Source organism: Ranitomeya imitator, chromosome 1, assembly GCF_032444005.1.
Source record: "Ranitomeya imitator isolate aRanImi1 chromosome 1, aRanImi1.pri, whole genome shotgun sequence".
Taxonomy (NCBI): Eukaryota; Metazoa; Chordata; class Amphibia; order Anura; family Dendrobatidae; genus Ranitomeya; species Ranitomeya imitator.
In genome coordinates, this window is record NC_091282.1 from 479,450,098 (window position 1) to 479,468,658 (window position 18,561).

The window sequence follows — 18,561 nt, forward strand, 5'->3', positions numbered from 1 at the left end:
CTTTTGACCCGAGAAACGTCTATCCGGATGTTCCCGGTGACGTTGAACCAAGTCCTCAAACTCCGGGTGAGAAGAGAAAACCCTCAGACTGCTTGGCCCTCTTGAATGAAACCTTGTGATCCGAGGTCAAGGCGGGTTCGTCTTCTACTCCCAGGGTCTGGTTGACTGCCTCAATTAGGCTGTCTACTGACTCCTGAAAACCAGGTGTCCCCAAATTAAGGGACCCCTCAGAATCATAGTCTGAATCGAGTTCACCGCTCTCTGCTGGGGAAGGTAAATGAGAGGCAGAACTCCAAGATGCAGATGCACCTGATGGATCGGGAGACGCTGTGAGGGTTCGCTTCCCACGCGTCTGCCTAGTGCGAGCGCGGCCCCTGCAGGCCGAAGGCTCTTGAGTCGGAGGATCTCTCTAAGGCAGGCGAACCGCTGTCCCTGACTCCAGCCGGGGTCTGAAGGGACTTGATTGCCTTAGTTACGGATGCCATGGATTGCGACAAGGACGTGACCCATTCCGGTGGAAGCATCGCAGTTTCTGCCTGAGTCGCAGGGGAAATGGTAGGGAAAATCGCGCCGTGGGGTTCCTGAGCGCGTTCAGAATCGCAGGCCTTACAGAGACGATTAATCTGGGCATGCGGAAAAGCGGACCGACAGGATACACATGCGGTATATAAGACCGTGTGAGATTTGGCCCTTCTAGACATGGTGCTCTGTATATGCTATAATCAGGGTCTCTAGACCGACTGAAGGAATGCAGATATTGCTGCTGTCAGGCTGGGGGAGTAGCACTTACCCCAATCCTGCGTCCCCGCACGTACTATGGAACCGGTCACAGAGAGATGAGTGTGCGCTCTTAATCTCTTTTTTAAAAAAAGCGCGCCCTCATCAGTGGGCGGAGCTGCCAGAAATGCAGCGTCCCTGCAGCAGGCCAAAGCCGGGGCCTGGATTTTTTCACGGCAAGGAAAAAAGGGGGCAGACCCGGAAGATGATGAGCTGGAAGGGGCGGGCCTTCCCCAATCAGAAGCCGGGGAGTAAATTTAATAATCGCCCCGGAAGTGACGCCGGAAAACCAGCCCGCGGTGCGGCACCGCACTAGTAAGAACGCGGCGCCACCCGCAGAAGACATGCCACATGACGCCAGGGAGGTTGCGGGGCCGACAGATGAAAGACTGCGGCGCTGCTGGACGCCACAAGCCGTCGAGAAAATGCTTTCCCTGCAAATCAGTCCTGCCAGGTAAAAGTTGCGCTGCCACAGGAGCCCCCCCTTTAGCCCCCCTCTGGATGTTAAGGTCAGGGACATGGTAAAAAAGATGGTGCAGGCACCGTAACTCCATCTTCCTTTCAAAGGATGAGGAGAGGGACCGTCCACAACCACTACGGTCTATTCTCCAGTTGTTTGTGACCTGCTGAGTCACTTTAGTGTTTGCTGGGCTGTTCTGCCCATTTATGAGCAGCTAGATAAATATTCATAGCGTGATACCAATTACAACCAACAGAGGTCATTAGTCACGCATCAGGTTTTTTCATTCCGGCTGATTACGGCTCTTTTCTGAAAAACCGGAACCAGCAAAAGTAAAAACGGTTTTTCCCCATTGACTTGTATTAGCACCGGCCCAGCGTTCCTTCCGTTTTTTTTTCCCAGATACAGCGAAAATTTCGATTCCGGCATCTGGAAAAAACGTCTACTGTAACGTTTTCTGTCTGCGGTGAAAAAGTCGGAAGGGACGGATCCAGGTCTTCCGGATTTTCGCTACAATGCATGTCTATGGACGCCGGAATGCGCCGGATCCGGAAAAAGGCGGATCTGGCTGCCTGATACAGTTTTTTAATCTGAGCATGCTCAGAAGCTATAGGGCTGCCCCCAGGACACATATATAAAACAATGCTATTGAGGCCCTCACTCATTTCCAGCCATACTGCAAGAGAGCCAACACCCTGCCTTCCAGCAAGAGCCTAGCCTGCCTGCCAGCAAGAGCCTAGCCTGCCTGCCTTCCAGCAAGAGCCTAGCCTAGCCTGCCTGCCTGCCTTCCAGCAAGAGCCTAGCCTGCCTGCCTTCCAGCAAGAGCCTAGCCTGCCTGCCATCAAAAGCCTACCTGCCATCAGCCATGTCTTCTTCTGGGAGCCCTCTCTCTAGTCGGCAGCGCACTGAGGTGAATATATCTTATTATAAAATTTCTCGCTCAACATCTCGCTCTCTGTCTAGCTCTCCCTCTGTATGTATGTATATATATATATATATCTACTATACAATTGTCTAAACGTCACTACCGTCTTTCTGTCCTTCTGTCACGTAAATTCATTGTTTGCGGCCTCTGTCTGGAATCCAAGTCGCTGATTGGTCGTGGCTGTTTTGCCGCGACCAATCAGCGACGGGCACAGTCTGGAAGAAAATGACAGCTCCTTCCTCCCCGCAGTCACTGCCCGGTGCCCACATACTCCTCTCCAGTCACAGCTCACACAGGGTTAATGCCGGCGGTAACGGACCGCGTTATGCCGCGGGTAACTCACACCGTTACCGCCGCTATTAATCCTATGTGACCAAGTTTTTCTATTGATGCTGCCTATGCAGCTCATGGAGATATATATATATATATATATATATATATATATATATATATATATCTATATATCTATCTATATATATATATATATATATATATATATATATATATATCTATCTATAGACAGATAGATAGGTAGATTATATATATATATATATATATATATAGTCCAAAAAGTCAAAGGCAGCACACCATTGCAAATAGGTTTCAAAAAGTGTTCAGGCTAAAGAAAGAAATAAGACAGGCAATTAACAGTAAAAAAAGCATTTACACTACTAAAGCAGGATGGCACCATTGAAGCTCTAAAAAACTATAGGGAGAAAAATACTTTATCTAAAAAACTAATTAAAGCTGCCAAAAAGGAAACAGAGAAGCACATTGCTAAGGAGAGTAAAACTAATCCCAAACTGTTCTTCAACTATATCAATAGTAAAAGAATAAAAACTGAAAATGTGGGCCCCTTAAAAAATAGTGAGGAAAGAATGGTTGTAGATGACGAGGAAAAAGCTAACATATTAAACACCTTCTCCACGGTATTCACGGTGGAAAATGAAATGCTAGGTGAAATCCCAAGAAACAATGAAAACCCTATATTAAGGGTCACCAATCTAACCCAAGAAGAGGGGCGAAACCAGCTAAATAAGATTAAAATAGATAAATCTCCGGGTCCGGATGGCATACACCCACGAGTACTAAGAGAACTAAGTAATGTAATAGATAAACCATTATTTCTTATTTTTAGGCACTCGCTAGCGACAGGGTCTGTTCCGCAGGACTGGCGCATAGCAAATGTGGTGCCAATATTCAAAAAGGGCTCTAAAAGTGAACCTGGAAATTATAGGCCAGTAAGTCTAACCTCTATTGTTGGTAAAATATTTGAAGGGTTTCTGAGGGATGTTATTCTGGATTATCTCAATGAGAATAACTGTTTAACTCCATATCAGCATGGGTTTATGAGAAATCGCTCCTGTCAAACCAATCTAATCAGTTTTTATGAAGAGGTAAGCTATAGACTGGACCACGGTGAGTCATTGGACGTGGTATATCTCGATTTTTCCAAAGCGTTTGATACCGTGCCGCACAAGAGGTTGGTACACAAAATGAGAATGCTTGGTCTGGGGGAAAATGTGTGTAAATGGGTTAGTAACTGGCTTAGTGATAGAAAGCAGAGGGTGGTTATAAATGGTATAGTCTCTAACTGGGTCGCTGTGACCAGTGGGGTACCGCAGGGGTCAGTATTGGGACCTGTTCTCTTCAACATATTCATTAATGATCTGGTAGAAGGTTTACACAGTAAAATATCGATATTTGCAGATGATACAAAACTATGTAAAGAAGTTAATACAAGAGAAGATAGTATTCTGCTACAGATGGATCTGGATAAGTTGGAAACTTGGGCTGAAAGGTGGCAGATGAGGTTTAACAATGATAAATGTAAGGTTATACACATGGGAAGAAGGAATCAATATCACCATTACACACTGAATGGGAAACCACTGGGTAAATCTGACAGGGAGAAGGACTTGGGGATCATAGTTAATGATAAACTTACCTGGAGCAGCCACTGCCAGGCAGCAGCTGCCAAGGCAAACAGGATCATGGGGTGCATTAAAAGAGGTCTGGATACACATGATGAGAGCATTATACTGCCTCTGTACAAATCCCTAGTTAGACCGCACATGGAGTACTGTGTCCAGTTTTGGGCACCGGTGCTCAGGAAGGATATAATGGAACTAGAGAGAGTACAAAGGAGGGCAACAAAATTAATAAAGGGGATGGGAGAACTACAATACCCAGATAGATTAGCGAAATTAGGATTATTTAGTCTAGAAAAAAGACGACTGAGGGGCGATCTAATAACCATGTATAAGTATATAAGGGGACGATACAAATATCTCGCTGAGGATCTGTTTATACCAAGGAAGGTGACGGGCACAAGGGGGCATTCTTTGCGTCTGGAGGAGAGAAGGTTTTTCCACCAACATAGAAGAGGATTCTTTACTGTTAGGGCAGTGAGAATCTGGAATTGCTTGCCTGAGGAGGTGGTGATGGTGAACTCAGTCGAGGGGTTCAAGAGAGGCCTGGATGTCTTCCTGGAGCAGAACAATATTGTATCATACAATTATTAGGTTCTGTAGAAGGACGTAGATCTGGGGATTTATTATGATGGAATATAGGCTGAACTGGATGGACAAATGTCTTTTTTCGGCCTTACTAACTATGTTACTATGTATATGTTACCAGTCATGTCCCAAACCCCATCTCCACCCATCAACGTTTCAGCCTCCCAATCCTCCCAAACCATCAGCTACACCCCTCCATCATACCAAATTCCTAACCCAACTCCCAGTTTCCTGTTCACCTGCTTTCTACACCCCTTCACCACTACCTATTGATCCTTCCCCACCACTAGCACATTCCTCTCTCCACATTCCCACTGTCGAAGTGTCCCTATCTGACAGCCCATCCAAGACTATCTCCACCCTGACGTATTCAAACCTCTAAGTTTTGGCGCAGCCAAATAAAGTTTATTCTTGTGTTGCCAAACAGAATTTTATTATTGTTTTGTTCAAAAAAGTTTTAATAAAACTGTTTTTAAAGCAAATTTGGATTTTCTTTATAAGGTATAGTTAACACTTGGGTTAAATATGGTTTATTGGTAGAGGTAAAATACTTTGGGTAGAACCCAAAGATGTACACAACTTGGGTAAAAGGTGGTAAAATATTTTGGGTAGAACCTTAACAGGTACACAACTTGGGTAAAAGAAGGTAAAATACGGTTACACGGTCAAAGACAAATTGTTCTAACTCTCTTCCTGCCAGTTTATTCTTCCATCTGGTGACAAAGTATTCTGCGAATTGGTCCCTAATTTAGGAAACTGTCACAGAACTTCTATACATAATGTTGTTATAATCAGCCAAGGTGGTTTCTTCAGAGTGGTCCTCAATGGAAATCTGTTCCTTGGATATCACATAATTGTGCAGGACAACACAAGCTATCACCACCTCGTCAACAGTGCCTGTATTCAAATTTATAGGTGTCAGTAGAAATCTCCATTTGGCGGTCAAAATCCCAAAAGCGCACTCCACCATTCTCCGTGCACATGTGAGGCGGTAGTTAAAAATTCTTTTAGTTTGGGTTAATCCACGACTGGAGTAGGGATTCAGCAGATGTTCTGACAGCTGGAAGGCTTCATCCCCAACACAAACAAAAGGCATTGGTGGCCCAGAGGTTTGAGGCAGTGGTCTTGGGGGGGAATTGAAAGGTGTTTCCATACAAATGACGCCCCATTGCAGACAGTTTGAAAACCTGGGAATCATTAGAGCGGCCATACGCCTTAATATCCACCGCTACAAATTTGTAATCCGCATCGGCGATGGCCATCAGCACAATGGAAAAGTACTTTTTATAGTTAAAATATTCTGATCCCGAACTAGCCGGTTTCACGATACAGATATGTTTCCCGTCCACCGCGCCCAAGCAATTGGGAAACTGACACACTTGCTGGAATTTCTCAGCTACTTCCAACCAAATCTCCATTGTGGGATGTGGTATAAATTCATCATGCAAAGAGTCCCACAGTGCATGGCAAGTGTGCTTGACCATTCCCAGTCTGAACTGGAAATGTAGTGACGAAAGGGATTCTCCAGTAGCAAGGAATCTGAACAAAATCAAGGTAGAAATTACTACAAAATCAAATTACAATCAATTAAAGTGTACTACAGGAGTATATACAATAAAAATGGCTTACCGAAAAGTGACCATCAGACGCTCGGCCAGTGAAATAGAGAATCGGCAATACGTATCACTCCTTCGGATGAGATGTTCAATTCGGTCCACCAATAGATCGAAGTTCTCCGCTTTCATCCGCACATATGAGAAAAATGTCTCTGGGTTTCCTCGTAGCTCCATGTGCAGTGTAGAAAACACCCCACTTGTCATTCTCTGTGCGGTGATGGGGTGGATCCACAAACTGCGTCGACGCAGACGCATGATGCGTTGTCTCTCTCGCTCCTTCTCCAGAACAATTGCTTTCAAGCGATTCGCCTCCACAATGAAATCCACGTTGTTCTGCAGAATCATTGCAATAACGACATCCATCTTTCTCTCCAAACACTTGCTCCTCTCCAACCTGTGACTGATGGGCTGTAGGAAGACTGTATATATAGTTTTGAGGGGGCCAATCACATTTTGGAGCCTCCCAGGGGCGTTCTTAAAAAGCCGGATCCGTCAAAAACCAGATGGAAACGGGATGGGATGGATCTGGTTTCTCGCCGGATCCGGACATCGGATCCGGCTGAAATCCAGATCCGTCCCATCCGATTTTCACAAATTACACCGGATTCGGCGCTGCGGCGCGACCCCAGAATCGGCATATCGGCGAAAAAACTGATGTGTGAAACTAGCCTTATTGATACAAGTGTGTTCTGGCTTTCTTCCCTACAAACACTCCTTCTGTCCAGCGGATCCCGGTGAGTTACTATGCAGTTGTGTGTGTGTTATATTCTGTATATGCGAGTCGTTATGCAGATATTGTGAAGTGAAGCATATTGTGCTCTGTATCCTCCAGTTTAGTTATAATGCTCTTTGGACTGCATACAGATAGGTACATTTTTGTATAGAGTAGAAAAGTGCTAGAAACAAGAACTTTTCTGTAATGTCCCAGTTACTCAAGCTAATTGCACCCTGTAGCATGCTGTTTCTGTGACGTGCCAGTACTGATGCACTGTTGATTTTTTGTAGTTTTTACCAGTTATCGTTCACAAGAATCAAGCTCACATCACCTCAATATAGACTTAAGAATCCATACAGTGTTAATTGGCGAAGTGGACAAGGGTTAAGCTGTATGCTGAAATTCACAAAGCATCATATGTGGAGGAAGGCAGAACATGGGCGATCCAGAATTAATATTAGAGTAAGGGAACTTCCATTAATGGCACCACTCTAGCACTGAAATAAAAAAAGGGATGGAGTGGTGCTTTAAATACCTCTCTACATTGTTTTCAACCCTCTAGAACAATATGACGTGTATGGAGGGCGCTCAGAAGCGGAGATCCTTTGACACGCAGTAAATGCCAGGTATATTACTTTTCCAGCATTGTGTTTAATAGCGGCAGCTGTTCGCAGCCGAGTATCAATCTCTAATAACTGAAATGCTGCAGTCAATCTCTGACAGCAGCAATGAAACAGAGGTTGCAGATATGCTCATGAACCAGCTTCCATCAGTCCTATGCAATGCAATCGTAGGGCACCAATAGATTACTTAGGCCTATGGGGGCCTTCTCCGGAGCCCGCCACTGCCATACTAATCTCACCCGTAGACTGTGGTATTGCAGTATATGGTATAAGTGATAGGACAATCACAACTTCAAGTCCTTTAAAAGGGACTAACAAAAAAAAAAGGTTTAATTTGAAAAATAAAAAAATTTGAATCATTCCCGCTTTCCCTCATGAAAAAAAATAAATAAATAAAAAGGTATAATTAGTATTGCTTCATTTGTAGAAGTATATTCTATCAAGTTATAAAGTAACCCACAAACATAACGCCTTAAATGGAACCGGTCGCCAGACAAAATGCTATTTACCTGAAGGTCTGAGGTTAATCTGTAGGTCAATAGCGTTATTAACCTTCCTGGCAACTGCATGTAGACGAACACTGTAGGGAGACAATTAACTTTATTCCCCAGCAGCATTCCTGTTTCAATCATCACTTTAAATATACAGATAACTGGCTGTAACCACACCCCCAGCTCTGGCTGACAGCCATCACTAATGCGGAGCTGCTGTCAATCGGCTAAATTCGGGTGCCAGTGAGGATAATAGCGTTATTAACCTGCAGATTAAAAAGCATTTTTTTTTCCTTGTAACAGGTTGCATTTAAAGATAAACTGCCAAATTTCTGGAAGGGAAAATGCAAATATTAAAATAAAAATGGCTGCAGAGGCAAAGGGTTGAAAAGTGCTTAAAGGGAACCTGTCCGCATGATTATGCTCATTAACCTACAAACCGTGTTAGGTCAGAACCATTATAGTGATTAAAATGATACATTGGTTGATAAAATCCGTCTTGTGGTTGTGTTTTAATCTTTATTTTCCGTTTTGAGTTAATGATATGCTCGTGCTTCAGGGTGGCCTGTGGTAAGGGGGTCTTCATGTGGTGCTCTGATTAGGTATTCACTAGTCTGGCTTTTGACAGGTCACTGACCCCTCACTGACCTGCCCCCTAGTTTGCATAATATATAGAGCCTTAAAAAAAACCCTTCTGCCAGCAGGGGGCGGTGGTGGCACCTGTGCTGCAGCCTGACAGCGCATGCACTGTGTTTACAATGTCTTTGCTGTTCTCCTGATATTCCTGAAAATATATTTTATTTTATTTTTTTTTTAATGGCACCATCTGTGATTTGATAGCTGCTACTGCGCCGGTGGCATCTTGCTAGAGAAAAAAAATCCTCCCTCCAAGATGGCACCACCGGCGCATGCGCAGTAGCAGCTATTGGATCACAGAAAGCAGTTACTGCGCAGGTGCCATTTTCAAATGGATTTTTTTTTTGGTCTCAAACATTATATACACCGTACATATGTGATTATGCTGCAGCACAGGTGCCACAGCTGGTGCCTGCTGAAGTTGTTTATATACATATACATTATATACATATATATATTTTTTTCCATTATGTAAACTAGGGGGCAGGTCAGTGAGGGATCATTTGAATTATTTGCATTATGAATAGCCAATCAAAGCCCCAAAAAAGACCCCTCCACAGGTCCCCCGTAGCACTAGCACATCATTAACATAAAACTGAAAATATAGATTAAACAACCACAGGATGGATTTCATCAACCAAGGTATCATTGTAATCAGTGTAACGGCGCCAACCTGACACTCTGTGTAGGCTACTGTGCACGATCCTGCTGACAGGTTCTCTGTAAATAAAGTGTTGATATTTTTTTTAAGAATTGCACGTCACTGTAGGAATTCAGATAAATATGAGGGAAGGTCTGCAACAGTCACACACCTCAACTCTGCACAGTGTTCTACAGTGCTAAAGTCCATTATGGACCGCTGATGGGCAGGAGCCTTCACCGATTCAACAGATAGAACGGATTTATATGACAGAAGGTCTCCATTACACAAGTGCTGCAATCTATCTCCCAGGGGACATAGAGCTTGGAGTGGTGCCTGCCAGGAGATGGCTTTCGTTGCTTTTATTTTATTAGGCAAATAAGGGAAATGGAAGCAAAATGGTGAAAATGCAATTATTTTACATTGCGAATAGAGGTCATCCAATAAACCAGCAGTTTCTATCGCAACTTTGTACATAAATATGTCTTAGCTCTATTAATATGTTCACATCAGGGAACTTTTGTATTTTTTAATTACCGCACTAACTCTGGAGCTTTATTTAATTTTTTTTAAAGACCACTTTCATTGTGCTGTTCCTTTAATAAATTATATGGAGAAATAAAGGGCATCTTTCAGCAGGTTTTTGCTATATAATTTGAGAGCAGCATGATGTAGGGGCTAAGATCCTGATTAAAGGTATGTGTCCCTTTACTGGACTGCTTGCTGAAGTATCAATACAGTCAGTGTTTTATCAGCAATAGATTATCACTACAGGACTGTCTCATGCCATGTAGTCCCCTTGCTCTATATAACCCATACCCTTGCACAAATTAGCAGCTTTTTTTCAATATACAGTGTACACAAAAAGCTGCCAATCAGTTGTATGGGCAGAGTTATACAGGGCTCAGCATTCAGAGTTCTGCTAGAGGAGAAAACAGCGATATGAATATTACTGCATGAAGATGAGCAAGTGACATTGCTGGAAACAAGGTCTCAGCCCGAAATCATGCGGTTTCAGATTATATAGCAAAAACCTGCTGGCAACAGATTACCTTTAACAAATTGGAAACTTATTACCCTTGTCAATAATAGCAACAAATAAGCTGTCAACTTATGGGACAAGTTTCAGAAGGAATAACAAGGAACTGCTCCATGTTTCCTACATCTTAGGCTATGTTCATATGGCATTTTATGTCGATGGTCAGTGGCTCCATTGGGGGCTTAAATCTGAAGACCTGGAAAACTCCATTTGGATGTTTGCACTGACAGGGCCATTGACGGTATTGTGCAGGGGTCACTGCGTGCTGACAATTTTCAGCCATATACACCTATTTGAGTCCGCCATAAAGACGCAGTAGATGGTCAAAAATGTCCAACAGAGCACACAAGTGACTATGCACCATTACAGTCAATGACCCAGTCAGCACAAAGTCAAAATTCAGATTTCCAGGGCCTCTGATGAAGGCCCCGGACAGAGCCACTCACCGTTCACTACAAATCTGTATAATCATAGATTAAACAGGGAATACTCCACAAAGTTGTTACATTGTGGCAAGATGGCACGAGGAGCACGAGTCGGATATCAGATTTTATACACACAAACATAAGGATTTTATTTTTACTACATATCGCCCAGCCATAGGTAATGATTCTGTTAATTCGGGATAACCAGGAATCATAATACACTTCAATTAGAATGTATTCTAAAACACACCACTACAAAAGCCTTGTATCATCACCTTTCCTTAACTGATCACTAAAAAACGCTACAAAACATTGCTTTACTGCGCTGAAAAGGCCAAATAGGTTAATGGAATAGTGTTTACATGTGAGAATGTATACATAAAAATCAGGACCTACTTTTATGGTTTTGGTTTGAAGTCTTAGTCCATTCAAGGTATTGATGGCCTTCTCAGCATCCTTGGAGTCAATGTAGTTCACAAAACCATAACCCAAGCTTTGTCCTGATAAAAAAAAAGCCACAATTTAGGACAAACTAAAACAGTCACGGCCTTATTGTGTAGACATTTATTTACCTTACTCTACCATAAAATATGCTTGTCTTCAATACTACATTGTTTTCCAGGTTTTTAAATTCAAAAAAGAGAAATTGTTATTACCAGATCCAGCTATGCTCACATTGAGTTTCTGAACTAAGATATACTAGAAAAGGTATTTATAATCTACATTTAAAAGTGGCATCTGTCACCCATAAACTGTAATTGGCTTCTGTCTGATGATCACTTTTCAAGAGCTTATTATTAGGAAGCTTAGGCGGAGCTTAAGGAAAGAAGTCCGCAGCACTATGCTGCAGATTCAAACGCTGATGTGAACCCGGCCTAAGTCACCCATAGGCTAAAGACATCCAATTAACCCCTTCACGACATGTGCCGTACATGTACGATGCATGTCATGTCCCTCCCTTTGATGTGGGCTCTGGCATTCAGCCTTCCGGCACATGTCAGCCGTGAGTAGAATCGCAATCCACCCACGGCTGTTAATACGTTGAATGCCACCGTCAATCTGACAGCATTTAATGTGATGGCATCAGAAAGCGCATCACTAATCACATGACTGCGGGTCACTGATGGGTTGGCATGACAAGCCAGGATCTACAGGAGACCCCTGTGGTTGTTATTATCGGATTGCTGTTAGCACCACCCAGCAGACGGCACTCATAGCAACTGAGCATTTCTGCTACACACAGGCGATCTGATCATTGCCTGTGTGTAGCAGAGGTGATCAGACAACTGCAGCTTCTAGTCTCCCATGAAAACTATTGAAGCATGCAAAAAGTAAAAAAAAAATAAGTTTAAAAAATTAAAAAATTAAATATAAAAAAAAAGTTCAAATCACCCCCTTTCGCCCCATTCAAAATAAAAACAATTAAAAAGCCTAATACATACACATATTTGGTATCGCTGCATTCAGAATCACTTGATCAAAATATAAAAATAATTAATCCAACTGGTAAAAAAAAAACGCCAGAATTACTTGTTGGTCCCGCAACATTACATTAAAATGCATTAACTGGCGATCGAAAGAACATATATACGGTACAGTAAAATGGTATTAACCCCTTCACCCCCCCGGAGCTTTTTCCGTTTTTTCATTTTCGTTTTTCGCTCCCCTCCTTAACAGAGCCATAATTTTTTTTTTTCCCCGGCAATATGGCCATGTGAGGGCTTATTTTTTGCGGGATGAGTTGTACTTTTGAACGATACCATTGGTTTTACCATGCCATGTAACAGAAAACGGGAAAAAAATTCCAAGTGTGATGAAATTGCAAAAAAAAGTGCAATCTCACACTTGTTTTTTGCTTCGCTTTTTTGCTAGGTTCACCAAATGCTAAAACTCACCTGCCGTTATGATTCTCCAGGTCAGTACGAGTTCATAGACCCCTAACATGTCTAGGTTATTTTTTATCTAAGTGGTGAAAAAAATTCCAAAGTTTGCTAAAAAAATAAATAAATAAAAATTGCGCTATTTTCCGATACCCGTAGCATCTCCAATTTTCGTGATCTGGGGTCAGGTGAGGGCTTATTTTTTGCGCGCCGAGCTGGCATTTTTAATGATATTATTTTGGTGTAGATACGTTCTTTTGATCGCCCGTTATTGCATTTTAATGCAATGTCGCAGCGACCAAAAAACGTAATTTTGGAGTTTTGATTTTTTTTTTTCGCTACGCCATTTAGCGGTCAGGTTAATCCTTTGTTTTTATTGATAGATCGGGCGATTCTGAACGCGGCGATACCAAATATGTGTATGTTTGATTTTTTTTTAATTGTTTTATTTTGATTGGGGCGAAAGGGGGGCGATTTGAACTTTAATATATTTTTTATTTTTTTTATATTTTTAAACACTTTTTTTAAAATTTTGGCATGCTTCAATAGCCTCCATAGGAGGCTAAAAGCATGCACTACATGATCGCCTCTGCTACATAGAGGTGAAGTACAGATCACCTATGTAGCAGAAATGCAGGTGTACTTTGAACGCCGACCACAGGGTGGCACTCAAAGCAATCGGCCATCAACAACCATAGAGGTCTCAAGGAGACCTCTGGTTGTTATGGCAATGCACCGCTGACCCCCGATCATGTGACGGGGGTCAGCGGTGCGAGCACTTCCAGCCACGCTAGTTAAATGCCGCTGTCAGCGCTTGACGGCGGCAATTAACTAGTTAATGGGCGCGGGCGGATCGAGATTACGCTCGCGCTCATTGCGCGCACATGTCAGCTGTACAAAACAGCTGACATGTCGCGGCTTTGAGGTGGGCTCACCGCCGGAGCCCACCTCAAAGAAGGGGATCTGCAGCTGACGTACTATTCAGTCAGCTGGCAGAAAGGGGTTAAAGCATCAGCTCGGCACAAAAAAATAAGCCCTCACCCGGCCCCAGATCATGAAAAATGGAGACGCTACGGGTCTCGGAAAATTCCGCTATTTTTTTTTTTAAAAAAAACCGTTTTACCCCAAGGGTGGTTTGCACGTTAATGACCGGGCCAATTATTACAATTCTGACCACTGTCCCTTTATGAGGTTATAACTCTGGAACGCTTCAACGGATCCCGGTGATTCTGACATTGTTTTCTCGAGACATATTGTACTTCATGTTAGTGGTAAAATTTGATATTACCTGCGTTTATTTGTGAAAAAAACAGAAATTTGGCAAAAAAATTTCCAACTTTGAATTTTTATGCCCTTAAATCACAGAGGTGTCACACAAAATACAATACTTAAGTAACATTTCCCACATGTCTACTTTACAATTTTGGAACCAAATCTTTTTTGTTAGGGAGTTATAAGGGTTAAAAGTTGACCAGCAATTTCTCATTTTTACAACACCATTTTTTTTAGGGACCACATCTCATTTGAAGTCATTTTGAGGGGTCTATATGATAGAAAATAATTAAGTGTGACACCATTCTAAAAACTGCACCCCTCAAGGTTCTCAAAACCACATTCAAGAAGTTTATTAACCCTTTACGTGCTTCACAGGAACTGAAACAATGTGGAAGGAAAAAATGAACATTTAACTTTTTTTTTGCAAACATTTTAATTCAGAACCATTTTTTTTATTTTCACAAGTGTAAAAACAGAAATGTGACCATAAATTTTGTTATGCAATTTCTCCTAAATACGCCAATACCCCATATGTGGGGGTAAACCACTTTTTTGGGCATATGGCAGAGCTCGGAAGGGAAGGAGCGCCGTTTGACTTTTTCAATGCAGAATTGGCTGGAATTGAGATCGGACGCCATGTCACGTTTAGAGAGCCCCTGATGTGCCTAAACAGTGGAAACCCCCCACAAGTGACACCATTTTGGAAACTAGACCCCTTAAGGAACTTATCTAGATGTGTGGTGAGCACTTTGAACCCCCAAGTGCTTCACAGAAGTTTATAATGCAGAGTCGTGAAAATAAAAAAATATTTTTTTTTCCACAAACAAGATTTTGTAGCCCCCAAATTTTTATTTTCACAAGGGTAACAGGAGAAATTGGACCCCAAACGTTGTTGTCAAATTTATCCCGAGTACGCTGATGCCCCATATGTGGGGGTAACCCACTGTTTGGGCGCACGGCAGAGCTCAGAAGGGAGGGAGCACCATTTGACTTTTTGAGCGCAAAATTGGCTGTCGTGTTTGGAGACCCCCTGATGTACCTAAACAGTGGAAACCCCACAATTCTAACTCCAACCCTAACCCCAACACACCCCTAACCCTAATCCCAACCCGATCCATAATCCTAATCACAACCCTAACGATAATCACAACCCTTACCCCAAAACAACCCTAATGTCAACCCTAATCAAAACCCTAATCCCAATACACCCCTAATCGCAACCCTATCCCTAATCCCAAGCGTAACCCTAATGCCAAACCTAATCTAAACCCTAACTTTAGCCCCAACCCTAGCCCTAAATTTAGCCCCAACCCTAACCCTAACTTTAGCTCCAACCCTAGCCCTAACTTTAGCCCCAACCCTAACCCTAAGGCTACTTTCACACTTGCGTCGTTTGGCATCCGTCGCAATCCGTTGTTTTGGACAAAAAACGGATCCTGCAAATGTGCCCGCAGGATGCGTTTTTTTGCCCATAGACTTGTATTGCTGACGGATCGTGACGGATGGCCACACTGTTGTGAATTCTGTGGCTGAGTTCACTTCTGTGGTTACAAGTGGTATTGCAGTCTCTGGGCTTCCTCCCTCAGGTGTTTTGGTGAGCTCGTTGGCTGCCTTGCTATTTAGCTCCACCTGAGTCTGTCTTCCTTGCTCCTTGTCAATGTTCCAGTGTTGGATCTGAGCTACTGCATCTTTCCTTGGGCCTGCTGCTCTGCTAGATAAGTGCTTCTAGTTTGTTTTCTGTTTTTTCTGTCCAGCTTGCTATTAACTTTTGCTGGAAGCTCTGAGAAGCAGAGGGGTGCACCGCCGTGCTGTTAGTTCGGCACGGTGGGTCTTTTTGCCCCTTTGCGTGGTTTTCGTTTTAGGGTTTTTTGTAGACTGCATAGTTCTCTTTGCTATCCTCGCTCTGTCTAGAATATCGGGCCTCACTTTGCTGAGTCTATTTCATTCCTACGTTTGTCTTTTCATCTTGCTAACAGTCATTATATGTGGGGGGCTGCCTATTCCTTTGGGGTATTTCTCTGAGGTAAGTCAGGCTTGTATTTCTATCTTCAGGCTAGTCAGCTCCTCAGGCAGTGTCGAGTTGCATAGGTAGTTATAGGCGCAATCCACTGCTGCTTATAGTTGTGTGAGGATAGATCAGGTACTGCAGTCTACAGAGATTCCACGTCTCAGAGCTCGTCCTATTGTTTTTGGTTATTGCCAGATCTCTGTATGTGCGCTGATTACTGCACGCTGTGTTGCCTGATTGCCAGCCATAACACCACACGTCACGTCCGTCGTGCACTGGATCAGTTGTGTTTAGGCGGACCGTTGGCACAAAAAACGTTCAATGTAACTTTTTTTGTACGTCGCGTCCGCCATTTCCAACCGCGCATGCGTGGCCGTAACTCCACCCCCTCCTCCCCAAGACATAGATTGGGCAGCGGATGTGTTGAAAAACTGCATCCGCTGCCCACGTTGTGCACAATTTTCACAACGTGCGTCGGTATGTCGGGCCGACGCATTGCGACGGCCCCGTACCGACGCAAGTGTGAAAGAAGCCTAACCCTAAATTTAGCCCCAACCCTAACCCTATATTTAGCCCCAACTCTAACCCTAAATTTAGCCCTAACCCTAGCTTTAACCCTAGCCCTAACCCTAATTTTAGCCCCAACTGCTTTCTGCTGCCGGCCGGCAGATGGCGACAGATGGCGGGCGCACTGCGCATGCGCCCGCCATTTTGTTTCCCAAAGAAGACGCCAGCGGCCAGGAGAAGCAGGAGGACCCAGGGACACCGGTAAGTATAATAGGGTCCCCGAATCCCCCTATTTCTCTGTCCTCTGGTGTGCGATCACATCAGAGGACAGAGAATTACACACCACTTTTTTTTTTTTGCGATCGCCGGTAAACAGTTAATTACCGGCGATTGCAAAACAGGGGTCGGTATAACCGACCCCGATCATGTTCTTTCGGGTCTCGGCTACCCCAGGTACCCGAGACCCCAAAGATCCTCCCGATGCCGGCTGGCGGGCCATTTTTTTGCCGGAAAAAGATGGCGGTGCCCATCGGGAGCCACGAGGAGCACCGGGGGAGATAGGTGAGTATCGGGGGGCTATCAGGGACCCCTTTTCTCTGTCCTCTGATGTGCGATCACATCGGAGGACAGAGAAATTAAAAGGGAAATTGCGTTGGTTTTTTTTGCGATCGCCGGTAAACTGTTAATTACCGGCGATCGCAAAAGCGGGGTCAGTGGAAAAAAAAACCCGAATCATGTTCTCTGGGGTCTCAGCTACCCCGGCAGCCGAGAGAGACCCCGGAGAAAATCGGACTCTGGGGGGCGCTATTTACTTTTTCCACAGCGCCGTTAATTAAGTACCCTTAACTGCCGCCGTTAAAAGGCGTATCGGCGGTCGTTAAGGGGTTAAAGGAACAGCAAGATCTGCAGTAAATAAAACATTTATAGAAAAAATGTCAACAAGCAGCTCAGAAAGTGGCATCACTGGAATCAGGGTCTCTGTCCCTACATTATGCTGCATTCAGATGGAATAGCAAAATCCTTGTTGACAGCTTCCTTTTAAAGGAAAAAAAAAGGCAACTTAAACCAAGGCTTACCAATACTTCAATCATGCTGAGAACATTATACATGAATACACGAACAGAATATCAATTAACTTATTTACATAATCCAATTAAACTGACATTAACACAAAATGGTTCAATAATGATACTCGTCATGGAGCATGCAGGTTTTTCACTACTGTATTTCCTTTGTACAGGTATTTTCCACAGAATAAATCCAGATCTATATCCAATACTATCAGAACAATGACAAGAAAAAAGTCTAGCACAGTTAATATGTACTAAGGAGATAATGCTGAAATTTCTGATTATGTACAGGTGAAGAGAATATGGCAATCCCACCCAAAAGTAGGAAGCTTGTAAAAATGCAAACAAAAACTTAGCAAATCCGCAAACCATTTTATACCTTTTTTGCTGAGGATTTCACTGACTCAATTGAAATACTCAAAAAAAATACACTGCAAATGCTCAAGGAAAATTACTGATCAAGTGCACAGCACATATGGATTCTCATTGAACTAGCTGGCATAAGGATTCCACAGCGTTTTTGGCCCATTTACATGTGGAAAAACTGCACCAAACACACACAGTGTGCACAAAGCCTAATGGGGCTGACAACATATCATGACACACTACGAGCATATTGTCCATTTGTCACCTGTACCTCTTCATACAATTCATGTATGGTTTTCACTGGAAGAGATGAAGATCACTGAAGCCCTTATTCAATCACCCTTTCCTAGCAACAATCTGTACGAAATCTGGTGGGAACCTATTATGAGTTTTTAACCATAAAATTTGAGATCAATAAAGCTTCTGCCTGCTTTTGAATGTAAAAATTGCTGGAATAATTAGCGGCCGCCATGCCGCATTTGGAGACCCCCATGATGAGCCTAAACAGTGGAAACCGTTCACAGGAAACACCATTTTGAAAACTAGACCCTTCAGAGAACTTATCTAGATGTGTGGTGAGCACATTAAA

General features: G+C 43.3%; 1 protein-coding gene across 4 annotated transcripts in view; it reads right to left on the reverse strand.

The window, feature by feature from the left end:
* Window positions 1-18,561, reverse strand: part of ELAVL2 (ELAV like RNA binding protein 2) — a 263,389-nt gene that overhangs the window by 103,136 nt on the left and 141,692 nt on the right. For all 4 annotated transcript variants that reach the window (XM_069765490.1, XM_069765462.1, XM_069765481.1 and 1 more), the window contains exon 4: window positions 11,263-11,366. In XM_069765490.1, coding sequence (XP_069621591.1) covers window positions 11,263-11,366 — 104 coding nt within the window. The remainder of the gene's footprint in view (window positions 1-11,262; window positions 11,367-18,561) is intronic.